This window comes from Hemitrygon akajei, chromosome 3, assembly GCF_048418815.1.
Source record: "Hemitrygon akajei chromosome 3, sHemAka1.3, whole genome shotgun sequence".
NCBI classification, from domain to species: domain Eukaryota; kingdom Metazoa; phylum Chordata; class Chondrichthyes; order Myliobatiformes; family Dasyatidae; genus Hemitrygon; species Hemitrygon akajei.
The window spans coordinates 100871498-100896732 of NC_133126.1; the positions used below are offsets into that span (position 1 = coordinate 100871498).

A 25235-nucleotide genomic window follows, 5' to 3' on the forward strand; every position below is an offset into this window, starting at 1 on the left:
TGATGCTTTTCATGCCTTCTTTAGATGTTTTAGATGTTTCAAAAAGGACAGGGAGGGAGGCAAAAGAGGTGGGGCTTGGCAGTATTGATCAGAGATAGTGTCACTGCTGCAGTAAAGGTGGACGCCATGGAGGGATTGTCTACAGAGGCTCTGTGGGTGGAGGTTAGGAACAGGAAGGGGTCAATAACTTTACTGGGTATTTTTTATAGGCCGCCCAATAGTAAGTCAAGTCAAGTCAAGTCACTTTTTATTGTCATTTCGACCATAACTGCTGGTACAGTACACAGTAAAAACAAGACAACGTTTTTCAGGACCATGGTGCTACATGAAACAATACAAAATCTACACTGAACTATGTAAAACAACACAAAAAAACTACACTAGACTATCCAGGACTGCATAAAGTGCTCAAAACAGTGCAAGCATTACAATAAATAATAAACACAAAGTACACTGCTGATGCTGTGGTCAAATCAACACGTACAAACAAGCTGGATGAACTCAGCAGGTCAGGCAGCATCCGTTGAAACGAACAGTCAACTTTTCAGGCCGAGACCCTTCGTCAGGTCTTGGCTCGAAACATTGACTGTTCGTTTCAACGGATGCTGCCTGACCTGCTGAGTTCCTCCAGCTTGTTTGTACAATAAATAATAAACAAGACAATAGGCACAGTAGTGGGCAGTAATTTGGTGTCAGTCCTGACTCTGTAACAGTTTCTTCCCCCAAGCCATCAGACTCCTCAAAACCCAGAGTCAGAGTCAGAGCCTGAATGCTTTGGTGTCTTTTCCCAGATGGCAGGAGGGAGAAGAGTTTGTATGAGGGGTGCGTGGGGTCCTTCATAATGCTGTTTGCTTTGCGGATGCAGCATGTAGTGTAAATGTCCGTAATGGCAGGAAGAGAGACCCTGATGATCTTCTCAGTTGACCTCACTATCTGCTGCAGGGTCTTGCGATCCGAGATAGTGCAATTTCCAAACCAAGCAGTGATGCAGCTGCTCAGGATGCTTTCAGTACAACCCCTGTAGAATGTGGTGAGGATGAGGGGGTGGGAGATGGATTTTCCTCAGCTTTTACAGAAAGTAGAGATGCTGCTGGGCTTTCTTTGCTATGGAGCTGGTGTTGAGGGATCAGGTGAGATTCTCCGTCAGGTGAACACCAAGAAATTTGGTGCTCTTAACGAACTCTACTGAAGAGCCGCCAATGTTCAGTGGAGAATGGTCGCTCCTGAAGTCAACAACCATCTCTTTTGTTCACATTCAGACACAGGTTGTTGGCTCTGCACCAGTCCATTAGCCGCTGCATCTTCTCTCTGTATGTTGACTCGTTGTTCTTGCTGATGAGACCCACCACGATCGTGTCATCGGCGAACTTGATGATATGGTTCGAACTGTGTGTTGCAGCACAGTCGTGGGTCAGCAGAGTGAACAGCAGTGGACTGAGCACACAGCCCTGGGGCCCCCCATGCTCAGTGTGATGGTGTTGGAGATGCTGCCTCTGATCCAGACTGACTGAGGTCTCCCAGTCAGGAAGTCAGGAACAGAGATATTGAGGAGCAGATAGGGAAACAGATCCTGGAAAGGTGTAATAATAACAGAGTTCTTATGATGGGAGATTTTAATTTCCCAAATATCAATTGGCATCTCCCTAGAGCAAGGGGTTTAGATGGGGCCCATCAGGCCCAGCAGGTGGTGTGGCACGTCAGCAGCAGCCTTTCAGACCTGGTGTTACTTTACTTTAATTTTCTAATTTAATTTTGAGACACAGTTTTTGATTAGGGCACACGGATAACAGAGCAACTATCTACCATCGCCAGATACTGCTACAGTACAGAGATCACCCAAAAACAAACCTTCATGAAGATCTGCTGGTTAAATTACATGACCTCAACTTGCTAAGGGGATCGGGCCTACAGTCGTCAGAGTTGTCTGATGCTGGTGGCCAGAGATGGAGACGTCGTAAGCGATGTGCGAAGAAGCAGAAGCGAGGCAAGTGGGCAGTGGTCCATGCCAGGCAAAAAGCAAACCCTAGCCGGCTGGCTCTCCTGTCCATTCTGCTCTCCAATGTCCGCTCCCTGGACAATAAATTGGACTACATCCAACTCCAACGAAATACTTGGCGGGTGTACAGAGTCTGCTGTGCGTATGTTTTTACAGAGACGTGGCTCACTGATGGAATTTCGGACGCCGCCGTTCAGCTGGACGGGCTTGCCTTGTTTCAAGCGGACAGGGACACTTCTTTCTGGTAAGACTCGCGGTGGTGGCTTGTGTATTTACATCAATACAGAATGGTGTAACAACTCTGTGTTGGTTTCCACCTGTAACAACTCTGTGCTGGTTTCCAGACACTGCTCATCGCTAGTGGAGTTTGTGACTCTTAGATGCAGACCATTTTATTTGCCACAGGAATTCACCACTGTCCTCATAGTCGGTGTCTACATTCCCCCCAGCGCTAATGCTAAGGAGGCGCTCTGTGAACTGTATGGGACTATTAGCGAACTGCAGAACGCACACCCTGATGGACTGTTTATTGTCGCCGGAGATTTTAACCACACAAACCTTAAATCAGTGCTCCCCAAATTCCATCAGTATGTGGACTTTGCAACAAGAGGGGAGAACACGTTGCACCTTGTTTACATCCTGGATGGCTACCAGGCGGAGCCCCACTCCCACCTCGGTTACTCAGACCACATCTCTGTTATGCTAATCCCAGCATACAGACTGCTCATCAGGTGCTGCAGACCAGTTCAGAAGCAGGTGAAAACCTGGCCAGCAGGAGCCATCTCTGCTCTTCAAGACTGCTTTGAGCACACTGACTGGCACATGTTCAGGGAAGCTGAATCTGATGGCAACTCTACCAATCAGTGATGCATCAGTGACTAGCTACGTCAGCAAGTGCATTGACGATGTCACTGTGTCCAAGACCATCACTACACGCGCTAACCAGAGGCCATGGATGACCGCGGATGTTGAAACCATAGAAAGGGTGCAGAGGAGATTTACAAGGATGTTGCCTGGATTGGGGAGCATTCCTCATGAGAATAGGTTGAGTGAACTCGGCCTTTTCTCCTTGGAGTGATGGAGTATGAGAGGTGACCTGATAGAGGTGTATAAGATGATGAGAGGTGGGATCTCCCAGTGGCCACCCATTTCAATTCTGTTTACATTCCTATTCCAACATGTCAGTTAATAGCCTCCTCTACTGCCACGATGAGGCTACTCTCAGGTTAGAGACCTTATATTCCATCTGTGTAGCCTCCAATGTGATGGCATGAACATCAATTTTTGAAACTTACAGTATTTGCCCCACCTCCCTCCTTCACTGTTCCCCACTCCCATTTCCCCCCTCACCTTATCTCCTTACCTGCCCATCCCCTCCCTCTGGTGCTCCTGTGCCTTCCCTTTCTTCCATGGCCTTCTGTCCTATCAGATTTCCCCTTCTCCAGCCCTTTATCTCTTACACCAATTGACTTCCCAGCTCTTTGCTTCACCCTGCTGCCTCCCAGTTTCACCTATCATCTACCACCTTGTACATCTTCCTCCCTTCCCCCTAACTTTTTATTCTGACTTCTCCCCTTTCTTTTTAGTCCTGATGAAGGGTCTCGGCCTGAAACGTCAATTCTTTATTCTTTTCCACAGACGCAGGCTGGCCTGCTGAGTTCCTCCAGCATTTTGTGTGTGTTGCATCTGGTTGTCCTACCTGCATATGGGCAGAGACCATAAGACATTGGAGCAGAATTAGGCCATTCAGCTCATCGAGTCTCTTCCACCGTTTGATCATGGCTGATATATTCTTCTGCCTTCTCCCTGTAACCTTTGACGTCCTTCCTAATCAAGAGCTGATCTATCTCCTTTAAGTATATCTAATGACTTGGCCTTCACAGCTGTCTTTGGCAATGAATTTCACAGATTCACCACTCTGTGGCATTGACTGCGAGGCATTGATTGTGTGGATAGTCAGAGGCTTTTTCCCCAGGGCTGAAATGGCTAGCACGAGAGGGCATAGTTTTAAAGTGCGTGGAATGGGCTGCCAGCGGTGGTGGTCCGGCAGAAACGATAGGGTCTTTTAAGAGACTCCTGGATGGCTACATGGAGCTTAGAAAAATAGAGGGCAATGGGTAAAACCTCGGTAGTTCTAAGGTAGGGACATGTTCGGCACAGCTTTGTGGGCTGAAGGGGCTGTACAGTGCTGTAGGTTTTCTATGTTTATGTTTCTATGCCACCTACAGAAATTCTCTGAAGATTCAGCAATAGTTGGGTGTATGTATGTTCTTTTTAAATCAATAAACAGATTGATAAAGAAGAAGAAGAAAGAAAGTTTTCCCCACGACTCTCTCTGCTTAGGAACCTGAAGGTTCACTCTCAGAGGGGTTTCCCATCGTTCACACTCCCATCTGAGGCGTTCCTCTTCACCACTGTTGTAACAGTCAATACTGACCACTCCCCTTCTCGTGGCTGTTAGCAGCCCTCCACATAGTCTGTCCCCTTAGAGCATATATGTCAAACTCAAGGCCCGCGGTGGAATTATCTTTGGCCCGCGAGATAATATCTAATTACTATTAAAGCTGGTCCCAGTAATCGAAGCGCCTATGGCGTATGATATGGCTAATGCTGAGTTTATTCAGGTACCAGGTTTTCAGGGTTTTTAGTGTTTATTCGGCAGTCTTGCTCGGCAGTCTTCTTCATAAGAAACGGAATTTGTAAAGTGAAACACTTTGTAGTTATAGCAGAGACTGAGACACATGAGAGCAGGCTGAAAAAACGGAGGCAACGAAAGCTGCGTTCGCACGCGTCCGACTGATCCGGCCCGCATGAAGCTGCATTTTGCTCAATCCGGCCCGTGACCTAAAATGAGTTTGACACCCCTGGTATAAAGGGAGGACATGAGGATGAATACAGGGCCCTGGTGGAGGACTTTGTCAAGTGGTGCAAGCTGAATCATCTGCAGCTTAACATCAGTAAGGCAAAGAAGATGGTAAAGGATTTTAGGAAGTCTAAGTTTCCTGTTACTATTGATGGTGAGGACCTACAAATACCTGGGGGTATACCTGGATGACAGACTCAAGTGGTGCTCCAACACAGTGGCTGTGTACAAGAAGGGCCAGAGTGGCCTCTACTTCCTGAGGAAACTGAGGCACTTCGGAGTATGCAGGCCTCTCCTTCACATGTTCTACCAGTCTGTTGTCACCAGTACAGTCTTCAATGTGGTGGTGTGCTGGGGCAATGGCATCAACATGGGTGTTGCCAACAGGCTTGTAAACTGTTTAGAAAGGCTGGCTCTGTTATAGGAGTCAAACTGGATACACTGGAGGCTACGGTAGAACAAAGGACCCTATGGAAAATCCTGGCAATTCTGGACAAAGTTTCTCACCCTCTGCATGCCACCTTGGCTGAACAGAGCAGCACTTTCAGTAATAGACTAAGACAACTGCGCTGGTCCAAAGAGCGCTATATCAGGTTATTCTTGCCCTCGGCCATTAGGCTCTATAATGAGTCAACCTATAGTCGGGAATTGATGACTCCCTCCTGTTAGACTGAGGTAACTTATTTTTTATTCTTTTTTACTTTTAATGTTTGTATATCTGTGCATTTGTAATGCTACTGTGATACTGTAATTTACTTTGGGATTAATAAAATATCTATCTATCTATCTATCTATCTGCCTAGCTAGAGTGTTTCAAACATCTTCAACCTCTTGCTTTGGTAGTCTGAGGTACACAAGAAGAATATCATAACCTGCCCCTTTGACCAGTAGCACTTACATCCACCATAATAAAGTGTTTGAAGAGTTTAGTCATGAAGTACATCAACTCCTGCCTGAGGGACAACCTGGATCCACTCCAATTTGCCTGCCATCACAGCATGTCAACAGTAGATGCCACTTCATTGGCTCTTTATTCAGCTCTGGAATATCTAAACAATGAAGCATATATGAGGATGCTCTTCATTAACTACAGCTCAAAATTTAATGCTATCATCCCCTCAAAACTCATCACTAAGCTTCAAGACCTGGTGGGACACAGTACCTCCATGTGCAACTAGATCCTTGATTTCCTCACTGGCAGCCCCTGTTAGTGTTGATTGGCAACAAGATCTCCACACTCACCATCTACACAGGTGCACAACAAAGCTGTGTGCTTAGCCCCTTCTCTACTCAGTTTATACTGATTGTTCAAGGTACATTTATTATCAAAATATGAATTCTTTATACATCCTTGATATTTGTCTCCTTACGGGCAGCCACAAAACAAAGAAACCCAATAGAACCCTTTAAAAAAAGACAATCAAACATCCAACAGGAAAAAAAGCCAATCATGCAAGCAAATAACATTCAGAACTGATGTTCACCAAAGTAAGTCCACAGCCACAAAGCAAGTCATCACTGATCGTGTGGCCAGTACAGCTCCATACCAAATTTAAATTTGCTGATAACACTACTGTTGGCTGAAACAAAGGTGATAATGATTTGTTGTATAGAAGGGAGATGAAAATCTGGGTGAGTGGTGCCACAACAACAGCCTCTGACTCAATGTCAATGAAACCAAAGAGCCAGAGGAGGAAGAAACCAGAGGCCCATGAGCCAGACCTCTTTAGGGGAAGCAGAAGTGGAGAGCGTCAGCAGCTTTAAAATCTTTGGCACCAACATATCAGGGATCTGTCCTGGGACCAGCACATACATGTCAATGCAAAGGAGGCACAACATCCCTACTTTTCTTAGAAGTTTGTATAGATTTGGCATATCACCAAAACCTTTGACTAACTTCTATAGATGTACAACGGTGAGTATCCTAGCTATTTGTATCACGGCTTTATATGGAAACACCAATACCCAGGAATAGAAAAGGATAGAAAAAGTGGGAGATGAAGCCCTTTCCATAATGGAGTATATTTACATGAAGCACTTTGCATCGAGAAATGTTACAGTGATCTGTAATGTGTCAGAATGAGTGAGTACTCATATCTCCTAAATATTCTGTTGTCTGTGACTCGCTGTCCCTTTTTCTCCCCTTACAAATAAAAAAAATCCATTAGAACATAGAATAATGTAGCATAGCACCAGGTTCAGAGTTGATTGTGGATTACAGAGGAACGGAGTGTCAGGAGGGGCCGGTTGGACCCAAATGCAGAACGCAGACACTGAAGTACTAGGGGAAGGACTGGATGGGGATGCCATGGCACTAAAGGGTAGAGCTGGGGTTCAGGTAGATAGAGTTCAGGCAGGCAGAGTGGAGCGGGCTCCCGAAGTTCGAGTTCAGGTAGACAGGCTCCCGGGGTTCAGGCAGGCAGACAGGTCCACTGGGTTCAGGCCAGCAGGTAGACAGGTCCCCGGGTTCAGGCAGGCAGGCAGACAGGTCCCCGGGGTTTAGGCAGGCAGATAGACAGGTCCCCGGGGTTTAGGCAGGCAGATAGACAGGTCCCCAGGTTCAGGCAGGCAGGCAGACAGGTCCCCGGGGTTTAGGCAGGCAGATAGACAGGTCCCCGGGGTTTAGGCAGGCAGGCAGACAGGTCCCCGGGTTCAGGCAGGCAGGCAGACAGGTCCCCGGGGTTTAGGCAGGCAGGCTAGATAAGCTGGCGGAGAACCCTCCCTGGGCGGGCCGCATATATCCCAGGTAGGGACGCCCCCCAGGCGGAAACACCGGAGGCTTGGGCAAATCGCGAACCCCTAGGTGGGTGTGGGGCACTATCCCAGGGTTCGGGCAGAAGAGGAGGATGGGGCAGAACCACTGCCGGGCAGCAGCAGGTTGGCCGGATCTGCCTGACGGAGGCAAGGGGTAGGAACAGGCGGAACCACTGCCGGGCAGCGGCAGGTTGGCCAGACCTGCCCGATGGAGGCAAGGGGTAGGAACGGGCATAGGTCCAGGGTGACCAACACAACAGCCATGACAACGGGAAATTCGGAAACAGCCGGCAGACAGCGCGACCGCGTGAAAAACAAACGAGCGGAGAAGCGGGACCAGCGCATGGGAAGAAAGGAGGGGGGAGAGGACCAACCTGTCAGTACTGGTACAGGGCAGAGAAGCATGATGAGGAGTAGATCTGAGCCCGGGCAGAATAACAGAATGCAAAGCAGAGTTCGGAGCCGGTGGAGAAACGGGAAACAGAACAAAACGACCACCCGCCTGGTCCCAGTCCCAAGGCCCCTTATAAACACCTGCAGCTCAATGAGTTACAGGTGTGCCTCCTTGAGCCAGGAGGGTCCTAACTAGATCACGGGTGATAGGAGGGACAACTGCAGGACCCGGAGTCCGGAGCCCCTGGACCGGATCAAAACCCGGAACGCGGTACTGGACTGGACCCTGACACGGAGATAGGCTAGCCCCTATTGACATCAATGGTTGAGAGGGCAAATAATTTCAAGTTCCTTGGTGTATATATACCATCAAGGATCTCACCTGGACTGTATATACCAACTGTTTTTTTTTCAAAGTATTTTTATTGACAAAGAAAAATAACAGAACTTATGTTATAATACAGCCAACCATTTTATACCAGTTACAAAAAGAACCCCCCACCCCTCAATAAACAAGAACAAATAAAACCAGCCAGACCAATCAAAAATAGATATAAATGCCTAGTGTATGTATAAAGATAGAACACCTTACACATTCAAATAACTTTTTCAGCATCCATATTTTTGACAATACTTAAAAAAGCTTGCCAAATTGAGTTAAATCTTGCAGACTGCCCCCAGACCGAATAGTAGATCTTCTCAAATTTTACAAAGTACATGATATCTTTGATCCAATTTCCATATGTTGGAGGGAAGAGTCTTTCCATTTGCACAAGATGAGCCTTCTGGCAAGAAATGAACAAAAGGCGATGAGGTCAGTTTGGAAGTTGTGAGGTTAACATTCTGAGAAGGCACTCCAAATAGTGCTGTTGACTGAGATGGTGTAATTAATTGTCCAAAAATTTTTGAAAAAGTTTCAAAAATCAAACCCCAGAAATTTACTAATTTTGGACATGACCAAAACATATTGCAGAATATAGCTGGGAATTGTTTACATCTGTCACATTAGGTCAAGATTTTTATTAATCTTAGCCAATCTAACTTTGGACCAATGACAATGGTGCACAATTTTAAACTGAAAAACAACATGTCTAAGACATAGAGTATGACTAAATTCTATGAATTGTTTTTTGTCATATGTCATCTGGAATTTGTTGGCTGTGTGGTTTTTTAAAAAAAAAGAACAACAGTACCTCTTTCACTTCAGATGTCTGAAGTAGTTTGGCATGAGTTCCCAGATCCTCAGAACTTTCTAAAAGGGCACCATCAAGAACATCCTGGCTGGCTCTGTCACCGCCTGGTACCACCCTCAATCGTAAGGCACTGCAGAGAGTGGTATGGACAGCCCAGTGCATTTGTGGGTGTGAACATCCCTCTATTCAGAACATTTACAGCAGCAGTTGCATTAAAAGGGCCCGGAGGATCATCAGGACCCCCCCCCCCCCAACCACTAACTGTTTCAGCTGCTACCATCTGGCAAACAGTATCGCAGCATTAAGGCCAAGACCAATAAGCTCCAGGACAGTTTCTTTCACCAGGCTGTCAGATTTATTATTACACATTAATTAGATTGCATATCTGACTGTACACACGTACAATTATGTATACGATCTTAGTGTTTGGGCAATATACTCCCACATTTCCCTTCCTTATTGCTTGTACATAGTGACAGAGACGTAACGTACAGATTTTTACTCCCTCATAAGATGGATGTAAGAAGTAAAACTCTACTTTTATTTCAGTCCAAGTATTGTGCTGGTCATAGTGCCAATCTAAACTCATCCCCTCTGCCTTACATATGGTCTGCATCCCTCCATTCCCTGTCTGTTCATGTGACTAAGTCCCTCTTAAATGATGTTGTTGCCTGGCAGAACCTTCCAAGCACCTACCACTCACTGTGTTATATGCATCTGCTATAAACTTTCCTCCTGTCACATTGAAGCAAATTACTCTGGTATTTGACATTTATACCCTGGAGGGGGAATGCCAAATCCCTCACTGCAATTTAATTTTATATACCATCCTTCATACTCCTTTTCAACAGTTCATTAGTAGCAAAATAAAATATGTAAAATTGGACATCTGATTCTTTCTCAACCTAAAGTTGTACAAGTGTTTACACTCTGTAAATAGGCATGCTCAAATACTTAATAAGTTAATCATTTATATTAAGCAGTAATTTGTGTTGTTTACTCCGGAGCTGCAATATGATGATGAATCTGCTTTTTGTTCAAGTCTTGTTCTCGTATAGCATTTGGGTTTTAAACTAAGATCTGTGAGCATCTTTTTGAAAACAATACACTATGTTGTTATAGTATGGATGATTATAATAAGGAATATGGATGCATTAAAGGGCACATGGTCCAGCACAGCCAATGCAGATGAAATGTCTTTGCAGTATCGATATACCATTTAGGGTTTAGTCAGCTAACTAAATCAAAGGATTCATTGATTCTGAATACAACTCTAAGTTGTTCTGATGTTATAATTGAGTAATAAATCTGCATAACTTTTAATGTTCTTTCATGTCCAGTTCCACAAAGGTCAAGGAAGACTTACTGAAGGATGTTGCTGCTTCTCAGCCTCGGAAGGTCTCTGCTGTAGTTCGTACTGACAGAGTTTGGCACTTTGATGAAGAATACCTTCCAGACAGTACAAAGCCAGTGTCTTTGGGTTCTCCTGAACACGGGGATGGTGTTGTTAGCAATGGCTTTGTAGCACTCAATTTAAGCTCCTGCAGGCAGGAGGTTGACTCTAAGGAGTGGGTCATTGTGGACAAGGAACGTGACCTCCAGGATTTCAGAACAGACGAACGCCAGAGCCAGAAATTAACTAGTCCAACTGGACGAACAGATGATGAGGAGCCAGAAGTCCTAGCAGTTGATTCTCCTCAAGTTGAAGGATTACAGTTGGTCAAAGCTGTTTCAAGCAAAAGCATGGGATGTCCAAGGTCACCAGAAGCAAGGAGAGAGCAGGTACCAGTGCTTCTGTAGCTATTAAACTGTATAATTTAGTAAGAGGATAGACAGTTAATAAAGTTAATTTACTAAAAATGCAGAATTGCATGCACCCCAAGTAAAGGAATTTGTTTTAATACTTGTTGTTTTGAAGTGCAGTTTGAAATGATTTATACTAATTTGCCCATCACATCTGTCTTTGTCTGTGCCATTGTGTCTATAATTGTCATTTAACAGCTCCAAATTTCTATCTGCTTTTGTCAGATTCTTTACTGTCTTGCTAGAGGCTTAAAATTAAACTTGTGTCCAAAATAGTTGTAATTATAAGCCTTCACTCAAATATTTCATTAGTGGGTGCTTGTGGGGTAGCGTAGCAGTAGATATAGTGAGATACTTATATCTGCAGTATCTCACTTTTTGGTTGAGTTATCATTGTATGATATCACTGTCTTTGACATCAGTTTGAAGGCTGACTACTTTGCCTAGGAGAAATTCCCATTTGAAAAGAAATAATGTGGCTGTTGGGTTTTTTAATGGCATTTCTGTCAAGTATATGTTAGGAATTAACATTGGAATTGGCCACTGATTGTCACCTGTGTCATTGCACTGAGGAAGAATGGAGAAGTAGGAAAGAGGGCTGGAGAACTCCGACCTGAATCAGATTTTGTCATAAATGTATGTATTTCCATTTTTTAGCATAATAATTTGGACTGTTTTAAGGATCAAGGATTAATTTTACTCACCTTGTAACTTTACATGTATTAGGAATTTGCTGTGGTGTGTTGGTGCAACATACAACTAAAAACAATATTCAAAGATTAGAAAGAGTAAAGAATTATATAAAAATAAGTTAGTGTTTAAAATATGGATATGGAATAAAAAGTGCATAAATACCAGCATGTGTTTAAAATATAAACAGCATTATGAACAATGGTTTAAAGTACCTACAGTGCATTGCAGCGATTGAAATAATAGAGAGGGATGGGGTGGATAACTAGAATGGATTAACTGCCTTGGGGGTAGAAACTTTTAAGATAGCGTAAAGGTTTTGTTTTAATAGCCCTGTCCAGAAAGGCCATTAAAGTGCTTTCCAGAAGGGAGCTTTATAGGCAGTTTGCAGGGTACGTAGTGTCTGCAATGGCTTTGTCTGCCTACTTCTTTGTCCGCCTGCTTCTTTGTCCTGGAGACCTGCAAATCCTGCAGCGATGGTAGACTGCAGCCGGTGTTTTTTTTCTGCAGACCTGACAGTTTGTATAATGTGACAGACAGTAATGGCTGCACTAAATAAGACAGTAATGGTTGATGTGTGGATGCTCTGTATGGTGGCAGTGTGGAGTTGCATCAGTATGTTCTGGGGAAGATGGAATTTTACCTACTGCATCCTCTAATGAGCTTTTTTGTTCATGAGGGAGATATGTTGCACAGGAAGTTGAATGTTGTAACCAGTTGCTTATGAAGCGTGGGTGGAGAGGAGACACATTTTTTCTGAAGACGATTCAGCTCCAAGTTGTGATTACACCAGGAGCCAGCTTAGTTACTTCTTGGTGGTACTTGGATTTGTCACCTCTGGTGAGTAGTCCTGTGACAGGGGTGTCGACCACACACTTTATCAGTTTAACTGATGGATCATTGGAGGTGTAGAGAGAAAATAAAAGAGGGGAGAGAACACAGCATTGCTAACCGAGTGGGATGTGGAGATGTGCTTGCCTAGTATTGCCTCCTGCCAGAGAGGAAGTTAGTGGTCCACCTGCAGATGGGACCTGGTAAATTAAGATAGAAGAGTTTCTCTTGTAAAAGAGTCAGGGATGACGACGGAACTGAAATCAACAAAGAGAATCCTGACATATGTACCATGGGAATTGAGATGATATAGTATGAAGTCAAGACTTATGTTAACGGCTATCTATAACGATCATCTGTAGATCTATTAGCTCTGTGGGAAAATTGCAGCAGATCTTTGAAATTTTGAGTTATAGATTTGACCAACCTATCAGAAGTCTTCATTGTGACTGATGTGAGTGCAATTGGTGTGTATTCATTGTGTTCAGTGATCTTTGATTTTTGGGGGACTAGGATAATAACATGCTGGAACAGTGCATAGTTTAAATACTGATTGAAATGTCTGTGAAGAATAACAGTAGACAGCTGGTTAGCACAATGGCAGAGAGACAGAGTCAGGGTTAACAGCTGCCTTGACAATGCACCTCCTTCGGTACAGCTCCTCCATCACCTCCATTCAGGGCCCCAAACAGTCCTTCCAGGTGAGGCAACACTTCACCTGTGAATCTGGTGGGATCATCTATCATGTCCGGTGCTCCCGATGCAGCCTCTCTGCATTGGTGAGACCCGTCATAAATTGGGGGACTGCTTCATCAAGCACCTCTGGACCATCTGTCTTCCTGGTGGCCAACCATTTTAATTCCAATTCCCATTCCTGTTTCAACATGTCAGTTCACTGCCTCCTCTTGTGCCAAGATGAGGCCACCCCCGAGTTAGAAAAGCAAACCTTGTATTCTGTCTGGGTACCCTTCAACCTGATGGCATGAATAACAATTTGTCCTTCTGGTAAAACCCCCCCACCCCCCCTTCCCCATTCAGACCTTTTACCTCTTCTCCCCTGCCTATTACTTCCCCTTGGGTCCCCTCCTCCTCCCCTTTCTCCTACGGTCCACTCTCCTATCAGATTCCTTCTTCTCCAGCCCTTGACCTTTCCCACCCTCCTGGCTTCACCTATCACCTTACAGCTAACCTCCTATCCCTCCCCCAACCTTTTCATTCTGGCATCTTCTCCCTTCCTTCTCAGACTTGAAGAAGGATCGCTGTTTTCAGTTTTTGCATGAAAGCAGGGTCATAGCATGGTCACAATGTCCAAGGAGGACACAGGAATTAAAACACATTGTATGTGTTTTAATAGGGCTGTAGCAATTGTCCAGAATGTTACCTTCTCTAGTTGAACATTTAATATGTTAGTGAAGTGTGTCAGTGATGGAGTTAGCTTTAATGACTGCCCATCTATCTCTCCCTCCCAGGAAAGGCCCGTCGAGCTGTGCTGCCTAGCAACCCCAGTGATTAAATCCTAGTCAAATCATGGGATCAGACAGATAGATACTTTAGTGATCCCAAAGGAAATGACGGTGTCTCAGTAGCATTACAAGTGCACAGATATACAAATATTAGAAGTAAGAAAGAGTAAAAACTTAATCAAAAAAGTTACCTCAAATGGTTTAGCAGGAGGGGGTCATCACTTCCTCAACTACAGGCTGACTCATTATGGAACCTAATGGCCAAGGATAAGAATGACCTTATATAGTGCTCTTTGGAGCAGTGCAGTTGTCTTAGTCTATTACTGAAAGTGCTCCTCTGTTCAGCCAAGGTGGCATGCAGAGGGTGAGAAACATTGTCGAGAATTGCCAGGATTTTCCATAGGGTCCTTTGTTCTACCACAGCCTCCAGTATATCCAGTTTGACTCCTATAACGGAGCCAGCCTTTCTAAACAGTTTACCAAGCCTGTTGGCATCACCTGTGTTGGTGCCATTGCCCCAGCACACCACCACATAGAAGATTGTACTGGCAACAACAGACTGGTAGAACATTTACATGATCAATTAAGCTTACTAGCCGGTATGTCTTTGGACTGTGGGAGGAAACTGGAGCTCCTGGAGGAAACCCATGTGCACACAGGAAGGAACGTACAACTTGCATGCAGAGGACAATGGAAATGAACTCCGAACGCTGATGCCTCAAGCTGTAATAGTGTTGCACTAATGGTTACACCACCATCGCGCCCCTATTGATGAATCTTCCAAGTACATTCATTATCAAAGTATGTATACGTTATACAACCTTGAGATTAATCTTCTTACAGGCAGCCACAAAACAAAGAAACCCCAAAAGAAAATCTTCAGATGCTGGAAATCCATGCAACCCACACAAAATGTTGGAGGAACTCAGCAGGCCAGGTAGCATCTATGGGAAAAAAAGTACAGTCGACATTTTGAGCTGAGGCCCCAAAAGAACCCATTAAAAAAACAGAAGACTGTCAAACACCCGATGTACAGAGAAAAGGAAAAAACCCAAATCATGTAAAACAATAAAAGTAAGCAAATAGCTTCCAAACTGAAGTTTTACAAAAGACTCAAAGCTAGGCATCGCTGCATCCAGATCTGCCATGCCACAGCCTCAGTTCAGTGTGGAGCTGACTAAACATCATGCAGCAGAACTGACCTTGCCTCGCCTCCAGTTCCAACACCCTAACCTTTTCAGTCTGGCCTGGCACCTAAATCATGCAGACATTCAGTTGTTCCTCGCTCTCTGACTGCCCTAGGGCCTGAACCCTGCCACCATGATTCGGCCCATATTCAACCTTTCCAATTCAGCCTGGTGCTTAAATCAATCAAACTTAAAGACTTTCCTCGCTCTCAGGGGTGTCATGACTCTGCTTCGACCATGCCTCTATTTCCACCACTGCTCACCTCTGCTTTCCTTCACCATTTCTTGCCTGCAACTGCACCTCTGCCTCAGCTCACTTCTCCCTTGTTAACATTGATCACTATTAATAAAGTATTAATACTTAATTAATTTTAATTAATTACAATATAATTGATTATAATATTAATTAATTTAATTAATACTTTAATTAATAAGGTATTTAGTAGTTTTCTTTTGTTTTTTGCCACCAATAAATAGTTGTTGGGCATCATGAGTGCCACCTTAAACTGGAATCTTGGCTGTATTAATGACTGCTTGAATTCTATATTAATTTCTTTGTGCTTCTTCTTGAATTTTTATATGATAAGTGCTGTTTTTTCCCCAAATAAAATTAGTATTTGTCAATATAAAAATTCAAGAAACAGCAGAAGAAACATCACAGCAGAGCTATAATCACAATCTCAAGGTTTTCTCTGATTTTATAATGAGAGTCAAACATTTCTCTTTGGACATGTCAGAATTGCATAGTAATCTAAAAGATAGTATAATACTAACATTGACCAAATGTATTTGAACTGCACTTGTTTACTACTTTGTCCCCCATTAGTAATCAGCCTTTTCTTCTGATTTAATCACTGTCTGAATTTCTAACTGTCCAGGGATTCCTGGGCACTCCAGATTGAGAAATCCACTAAATTATAAATCTTAATGACCACTCAAAATGTCCTGCTGAAGGATTTCGGCCTGAAGCGTTGACTGTACTCTTTTCCTAGATGCTGCCTGGCCTGCAGCATTTTGAGTATGTTGCTCACATTTCCAGCATCTGCAGATTTTCTCTTGTGTGACTCAAAGTAACTTGTTTTTATTACTCTTCAATCTTATTTCATTAACCTTGATTTTATTTAACCAAATGCTAGCAACTAATACCGTGTTGCCAATCCCCATTAGTCATTGGGATACATGAAGACAATAAAACTGCACATTGAAAAGAAGGCAATCAAAGGGCCATTGTTTTCATTGTGAATAAAATATCTAGCAGCTTTGTGATAATTGCTCCTCTTTGTATGACTTATTGCAGCTGCTTCTGTCATTGCCATTTTCATCAGATCTGCAGAGGTTCATTTGCCAATAAGTTCTTTCCATATATGAAGTTGCTATCACTTTACATTCTCCCACCCTTCAATTCATGAATATTTATTCTTTCAATAGAGAACTTCTTAAATCTTGTTCTTGTCTGCATCTCTCATTCTTTAGTAGCCTGTGTTTCTGTCATTTCTGACTTCTTTCTGTTATCTGACAGTCAGAGTTACAGCCGTCCAGGCTCTTCGAAGTTATCATCTGCCAATAATTAAAAACTTTGTCAGCCTTTCGGTCACCTATTCTAGCATCTCTTTTACCATGTGAGCTCCTTAGATGTTTTGCATATTAAAGAAACAGTATAAATGTATAATTTAATACTTTGAGTTAACCCAATTTATTGAAATAAGGTTGACTGATATGATTCAAAATTCAAAGTAAATTTATTATCAAAGTACATGTATGTCACTATATACAAACCTGAGATTCTGCATTTTCTTGCAGACAATCACAGTAAATACAAGAAACACAATAGAATCAAAGGACCATACCCAACAGGACAGACAAACAACCAAAGTACAAAAGACAACATAAATACAAAAAACTGATAGTAATAATTCACTTGTTTGATATGTGCCATGTCATCTACCGTGGCTGATCATGATCTTTTCGTGACCATGATGGTTCTTGGCAAATTTTTCTGCAGAAGTGGTTTGCTGTTGCCTTCTTCTGAGTGACCCAGTCATTATCAATACTCTTCAGAGGTTGTCTGCGTGGCATTGGTGGTGGCATAACCAGCTGCCCCCGGGGCTTCATGTTACCTGATTGGGGGGGGGGGGGTACTGAGCAGGTGTTACAGCTTGCCCAAGGGTGACCTGCAGCCTAGCAGGAAAAAGGATTGCCTTGTACCTCCTTTGGTAGAAACCTATCTCCTCCCGCCACCCATAATTAATAAATAAATAAATAGATAAATAAATAAGCAAGCAAACAAGCAAGCAATAAATACCAAGAACATGAGATGAACAATCCTTGAAAGTGAGTCCATTGGTTGTGAGAACAGTTCAGTGATGGAATGAATAATGTTATCCCCTCTGATTCTAGAATCTGATTGCTGAGGGGAGATAACCAGTTGTGCAAATACTAAAATCATCCTTGGAGTGTTCATGTCAAATTTGTCAAATTGACATATTAACTTGAAGTGTTTGAAAAATCATTGTTGAATAAGGTGATAAATAAGCCATGGGAAGAATTATATTAAGTGCATTACTATAATAAAAGGTCCTGCTTGATTGATAGCAAGATCATCTGCCGTGAAAGCATTACCTAGTCATTTGAAGGTAATAATATTACTATTGAGTAGTACAGAGAACCATAGCTGCTTAATTGGGTTAACTATAATTGGGTGCTTCTATCAGTTCAGAGCCTTTCCTCCATTTGTTGGTGACTTGACCTTCATTGTCAAGGAGGGGGTTGATAAAAGTTGAAAGATGAAAAAATGGGCAAAAAAAATCAATGCAAGTTGATTGGATTCAACCTGAGAATGTATGAAGGGTAGTAGGTGAAAAATGTTACAGAAACATTAACTGAAAACTTATGGATAGATTTTCTTCAAAATGGAAAGGGAAATCTTCTTAAATATCAATGTGCTTTGCTTGCATTGCACAATTATTAATAAACCTGGAGCCAGAGAGCAGGGGACAAACTACTTTAGCAATTGTCCTCTGTGCTTTTATAATGCAGGCTTTTCCAGCAAAATTTTTAAAAATTAACAATCATTTTACATTTTCCTTTTGTACCAAATTGTTTAAAAGTATTATTTAACCAGACAGGAGGCCCTCTGTTCATCAGGAATGACCATGGATGTTGTGTTCTAGCTGTCATAGCACCATCAGTGAATATGCAAGCCAGGGCTGTACGATATGGAGAGCAAGCTGTTGTTCATGCAGTAGGCTTCCCCGCTCCACAGCTGATGAATCCAAAGATACAGCAGAAACTGATACTGTTTGGAACCAGCTGTGTTGCAGGAGTTGCCTGTCAGCTTTGAACTTAACGTAGGGACTCCAGCTCCAGATTTTTCCCTTGAGGTTTACTTCAAAAGCCTTCCCCATGAGTGGTGTTTTGTACCCCTAGGGTTCATTTTTTCTGTGGACTGCCACTTTTAAACGCCGGGAGAATGAGACTGACTTTTGGACACTTGGATTTCTGCTGACTGCAGAGTTGCTTGGTTACCATGGTGCAGAGAGGTGGAGTTATTTGATGGGCAATCGATGTTATGGTTTCTCTGCAGCTTGTTTACTTTTTACAAGGACAGTCACAGACACACAGAAATACACAGTTAGAGTCAAGATGGATTCGGTCAATGGAAGACACCAGTGGGTTGGTCGCTGGTTTAAACTTTCAGTAGCTCAAAAGAGGTGAGTTGAGATTGATCCAGAGTATTGATAAATGACTCTCTCTAAGTAGCCTGTAAGGGTGAGTTTGTTTCTATTCGGCTACGAAAGTGTGATTGCCACTTAGTTAATCCACAGTACTGGATTCTCTGGTGAGGAGAAAACCTTTGTGAATACCACATGTGTGTTTACCCTTTGTCTGGGTGTGGTATTTCACTGGAAGAAAAACACCCCTGTGGCAAATCACTGTTGGAGTTATTTCGTATGTCGTGGAACTGGATAAGTGGCTATCACGTTGTGTGTGATTAGGGTAACCGTGTGAAATCTACCACTGTGTCGACCCTTGCCTGGGTGGTGGTTCCCTTGAAGATGGTCCCCTTTGTGATAAGCTACTGTTGGTGATAATCCATTCGTGGATTCTGTTTTCATATCCTCTTCAAACGAGAGGACATGATTTGAGAGTTAGGGGGCAAAAGTTTAAGGGAAACACGAGGGGGTATTTCTTTACTCAGAGAGTGATAGCTGTGTGGAATGAGCTTCCTGTAGAAGTAGTAGAGGCCAGTTCAGTTGTGTCATTTAAGGTAAAATTGGATAGGTATATGGATAGGAAAGGAGTGGAGGGTTATGGGCTGAGTGCGGGTAGGTGGGACTAGGTGAGATTAAGAGTTCGGCACGGACTAGGAGGGCCGGAATGGCCTGTTTCCGTGCTGTGATTGTTATATGTTATATGTTATATGGTTATCCTTTGGCCACCACTTTGAGATGTCCCGTAGCTGAGTTCAGGTGTGGTACCACTTGCGTTGAAAGGATATTCATTGACGATCACTGTTGGTGATACTTCGTGTGTGGAGTGGAACAACTTCGGAGATGAAACCTACTGCTATTGTTATTTTGTATTGCTGTTGTGGAATCTGTGGAATATCGACGTAATTGCCTTCTCACAACATTGGCCTCGCATTAATGAACTTGAGGATTGAACTGAACTTTTCTTATATACCATCATAAGACTGTAACTCTTGCCACCTGAGCTTGAATAAGTTTGGGAACTTCATTTACACCTATATATGCATAACACCGTTAACTCTTGATTTACCTGGTTTAAGTTACTATATGACGTAGTTACTAATAAAGTAGTGCTTTGTTAACAGCAAAACCAGACTCCAGGTGTGTTCTGTTGCTGCTGATACTTTTACAGGGTTGTGTTTATGTAACAGTGGGTTTAAGGCAGCGGAGGTGTAAGATTAGAGTTTTCCTTCTAGATGAGCTGTCAACCATGAGCTGTCAAGCCTGTCACCTGCGTTTGCCCCTTCTCCTGTAGATAAAAACAGTTCCACTGGGATTAGTAACTTGACCACACATGAAGGTCAGAAGCTTGATTTAGTTGAGGCTATTGGAGATGCATGCTCTTGAAGCATTTAATATTTAACACGAGAGATGGTTGTTGACTTCAGGAGGGCACGGAGCGACCACTCCCCGCTGAACATCGATGGCTCCTCGGTAGAGATCGTTAAGAGCACCAAATTTCTTGGTGTTCACCTGGCAGAGAATCTCACCTGGTCCCTCAACACCAGCTCCATAGCAAAGAAAGCCCAGCAGCATCTCTACTTTCTGCGAAGTCTGAGGAATATCCATCTCCCATCCCCCATCCTCATCACATTCTACAAGGGTTGTATTGAGAACATCCTGAGCTGCTGCATCACTGATTGGTTCGGAAATTGCACCATCTCGGATTGCAAGACCCTGCAGCGGATACTGAGATCAGCTGAGAAGATCATCGGGGTCTCTTTTCCTGCCATTACGGACATTTACACTACACGCTGCATCCGAAAAGCAAACTGCATTATGAAGGACCCCATGCACCCCTCATACAATCTTTTCTCCCTCCTGCCGTCTGGGAAAAGGCACCGAAGCATTCGGGCTCTCACGACCAGACTATGTAACAGTTTCTTCCCCCAAGCTATCAGACTCCTCAATACCCAGTGCCTGGCCTGACACCTTGTCTTATTGTCCTGTTTATTATTTATTGTAATGCCTGCACTGTTTTTGTGCACTTTATGCAGTCCTGGGTAGGTCTGTAGTCTAGTGTAGTTGTTTTGTGTTTTTTTTCCTCTTTTTTTTAACGTAGTTCAGTCTAGTTTTTGTACTGTGTCATGTAACACCATGGTCCTGAAAAACATTGTCTCATTTTTACTATGTACTGTACCAGCAGTTATGGTCAAAATGACAATAAAAGTGACTTGACTTGACTTGAGATAGTGGGAGCTCATCCCCACTACTTTACCACCTCCGACTCCACCCCAGCTGCGACACTCTTAAGGAACCTGAACCAGACAAGCTCCTGCTTAAATAAGCACATTTTGCCTCTGACTAATGATTGCCAGGCTTTAACACTAAATGTCAGAAAACTGGTGCCTCCAGTCTTTAAGTCACACCATAAACTATTTCTTTCTTGCTGGCCTTCGTCTGAAGCTGAAGCCCCACCTTCTGACTCTGATTCCTCATGATTTTTTCTCCAATCCTGTCGAAGGGTCTTGGCCTGAAACGTCGACTGTACTCTTTTCCGTAGATGCTGCCTGGCCTGCTGCGTTCCTCCAGCATTGTGTGGCTTGGATTTCCAGCAACTGGAGATTATCTCTTGTTCAAGTTGTTTTAAGTGTTTTATTTGACCTTGCAATAGGCTGGCACAACTGGTAGAGCGGTTGCATCAAAGTGCTAATGTCCTGGATTTGTTCTGTTCTTGGATGCTGACTGTGTGTACATTGAACATTCTCCCTGATGAAGGGTCTCAGCCCAAAACATCAACTATGCATTGCCCTCCATAAATGATGCCTGACCTGCTGAGTTCCTCCAGCATTTTGTGTGTGTTTCTCAGTTTCCAGCATTTGCAGATTCTCATGTGTCCCTGATTTCCTGTAGTTTTCTTCTACTTTCCAAAGACAGGTGGGCTAATTTGTCGTTGTAAATTGCCCCTAGTGTGTAGGTGAGGAATAGAATCTGGGGGAATTTTGATAGGATGTGGAAATGTGGGCAGAATTACACTGGGATGCGTGGAAGTGGGTGATTGAAGGTTGTTGCAGACATGGGGTTAAGGGGCAAAAGTTTAGGGGTAACACGAGGGGGAACTTCTTTACTCAGAGAGTGGTAGCTGTGTGGAACGAGCTTCCAGTAGAAGTGGTACAGGCAGGTTCAATTTTGTCATTTAAAAAAAAAATTGGATAGGTATATGGACAGAAAAGGATTGGAGGGTTATGGCCTGAGTGCAGGTAGGTGGGACTAGGTGAGAGTAAGCGTTCGGCACGGACTAAAAGGGCCGAGATGGCCTGTTCCTGTGCTGTAATTGTTATATAGTGGGCAGTAAGGTCTGGTTCCTGGTTGTATGACTCTTGATGTTGATTTTTTCAGCAATGACAATTATGCTTTTGGTTACCTGGCATTCTGGACCTGTTTCTCTATTTTTCTTCACTTCACTATCCCTTTCTACCACTTTTAAGATGCTCCTTAAAACTTCACTCTTAAGTTTATACTGTATAACAAAAGGAGACCTTTCAGCACATTGTGTCCATTTTAACTATTGTTACGGATTCAGCAACAACAAATATATAAGTGAGGCAGGGGCTTTTATAACAAATAAAACATTTATTAAACACTGAAAAACAAACCCCCCAAAAGTAAACAAACCACTAACGTAACCGGAAATCAGCTGCTGTGCGGCATCTTAAACAGTTCTTAAAGCGATGTTGCAAAAACAGTTCTTCAAAGTAGTACTGCAAAAGTTCAAAATGCTTACAGTCCATTCAAGGAGAGACTTTTTAGATGGTTTAAATTCTCTTTCACGTCGTGTTGCTGCAGTTCCCAGTCGAACTATACTTTTCCCATGGAGAATTTATGAAGATGGAAATGAAACGGCTTAAAGGCACTGACCTTTCCTTTACAAAACTGTTCCCAATCCTTTCTGTTATTTCGCAGGGATTAACACGGGGACAGCCAACGAATTCCTTCCGAATGAGGATCAAACAAGATCGAACCTGTTTCACCATTGAAATCGACTTTCCTCGATCTTTTAGCTCCCGAACTCCGATCTTCACTCTCCACTGATTCTCAACTAGCAGTATTATAAAGAAACTGCGGGCAATGACCTTTTAAACTTTAGGCATTAAATAAAACTCCTTTAACCAAACTGCATCATGGTATTGGACCACGCAGTGACATGAAGTCAAAATGGCAAATCCAGCCACGAACTGCCCCTCCTCACAGGGAGGGGTCCTCCTTTTATACCCTGTAAAAAAAAACCTGTCACATGACCTCTACTGGCGGGAAAATGACGTCACTGCACCATCACAAGACCACTACCTTAAGTCCAGTATAGCTTCAGCACCACTGTCACATGTCACGGGTACGTAACAGCTAATAATGGATTTGTCTAGATCATTCTCACTTCCTGTCTGTCAGTCCGTAGCTCTAGAGGCTGATGCTCTTCCATGTCCTTCTAGAGATGTTTAAACTTGTGGATTTCTGCCTCCACTGTCCTTTCAAGTAATGAGTTCCAGACTCCCATTGCTCTTTGTGTAATAAATTTCTTCAACTCCCTTCTCTTTATTCTTTCCTTCAATTAATTTAAATGTATGTCTCATGATTGTCAACCCTTGTACCAAGGGAAACATTCACCTCAAATTTAAGCACCTTACTTTAATCAACCTTCATTTTCTTTGTTCCTTAAATACAGCTGCAGTTTCAATATTAGATCCTCATGAATATAACTCTCCAGAGCCCAGCAACATCTTTATAAGTCTCCTACATGTTCTTTCGTTTTGCGATAGCTTTCCTCCAGTGTGTGACCAAAGCTGTAGGCACTGTACAATTCATGGCCTATTAGCATTGGCTTAACTAGTGCTGTTCTATTTTCTGCTAGAGCCAGCAGAACCAAGTATTTCTTGTGCCTTTTTCATGATTTGTGGATATCTACTGCAAGGTCCCTTTGTTGTCTACACTACTTTTTATCCTCCTATCTATCAACTATTTCCTTGTTTCACTGACCCAATTCATTATTTTGAACTTTTCTGGATTAAATTCCTGTTACCATATGTGTGCCTATTTAACTAGTACAATATAATTCAGACTTGCCTGAATTACCCATTCTCAATGAAGACTAGTGTCAAATAAGGCCTCCACCCCTTTTTCCAATTTGATGCCTCCAAAAATATTGCCACAAGAGTGGAGCAGGAATAGCTTCAAAGACCATGGGAACCTATTCCAGACCGGAACTTGAGTGGTCAAGCTGCAGAATGCAGGTGACACATTGTGTTTGCAAGCGCTCAGATGCCGAGCTCAAAACCACTGGTTCTGCTTTCACTGAAGCGTATGTGAGAATAGGCCTTGCACTCAAAATTGCAAGAGAAAGGGCAGTTACCAACATGTATACTGGAAACATATATTGGAAAGTACCCCTTGATGAAGGTATTATCAATGAAGAAATTCATGGCCTTCAGTATGCCAGAACTGCTTTTGGTTGGTTGAAGAAAAGATTCAAAGCACATAAAAATAGACTAAAAATCACTGTGCAAAGAAAGAGAGAGGGGTTTATGTAACACTTACCCAACAGGCTGGTATATGTCTAGGGGAAAAGGAGATCCAGCCACACACCAACCCACCTCCCGTACACGCAGGTGCTGTGAGAATCAAGTTTATGCCTCGCGCCGCTCACCGTATCAACTTCACACCAAATACCGATATGACATACACTTTATAGAATTTACTAACATTAACTAAAGTATTAGGCAATACAATATATATATACAAGGAAAGAAAAAAACAAAAGGCGCCAACTTATCAAAGTTCAGTCAGTGTAGTGCACATCGTAGGAGCTCAATCAACGAGTCATCCGACAGCCACGTCGTCACCCCTGGGACCACCCGGTGGTCTTACGAGCCGTCTAGCGCCAGTCGCGGTGGTTCTACGAGCCGTCCAGCGCCCGTCCGCCTTCCTCGTCCGTCTCTCCTGCCGACTCCCCTCACCCCCAAGCCCGCGCAAGTTCCCAGCCTCACAAAACACAATAACATTCCCCATTGATTAACAAATGAATACAATTACCATATCAGCCATTCTAAAGCGAAACAACGGCGAGAGAAACATTTAACAGACAAAGAAACATTCCTACTCGTAACAAACCAAAGAAGCCCTTTTTAGTAACATACACCGGACATTGTACATTCTCTCCCCACCAGCAAATGTCATGCCCTCATGGCATTACTAGAGTTCCCCAAAGCTTCTTGCAACACACAAAACCCCACCCAGGTGCAGAAAGCAGTGACATAACTACCCAGAGCAGTAGACATCACACTCGGTTCTCCTGGTACCACATATGTCAACCGCTCCGGGG

At 43.3% G+C, this 25235-nt stretch overlaps 1 protein-coding gene across 4 annotated transcripts in view; it reads left to right on the plus strand.

Moving 5' to 3' along the window:
- The window catches only part of LOC140725256 (tau-tubulin kinase 2-like), a 363522-nt gene that overhangs the window by 273833 nt on the left and 64454 nt on the right, over positions 1 to 25235 (plus strand). For all 4 annotated transcript variants that reach the window (XM_073040487.1, XM_073040490.1, XM_073040489.1 and 1 more), the window contains exon 13: positions 10540 to 10981. In XM_073040487.1, the coding sequence (XP_072896588.1) occupies positions 10540 to 10981 (442 nt within the window). The remainder of the gene's footprint in view (positions 1 to 10539; positions 10982 to 25235) is intronic.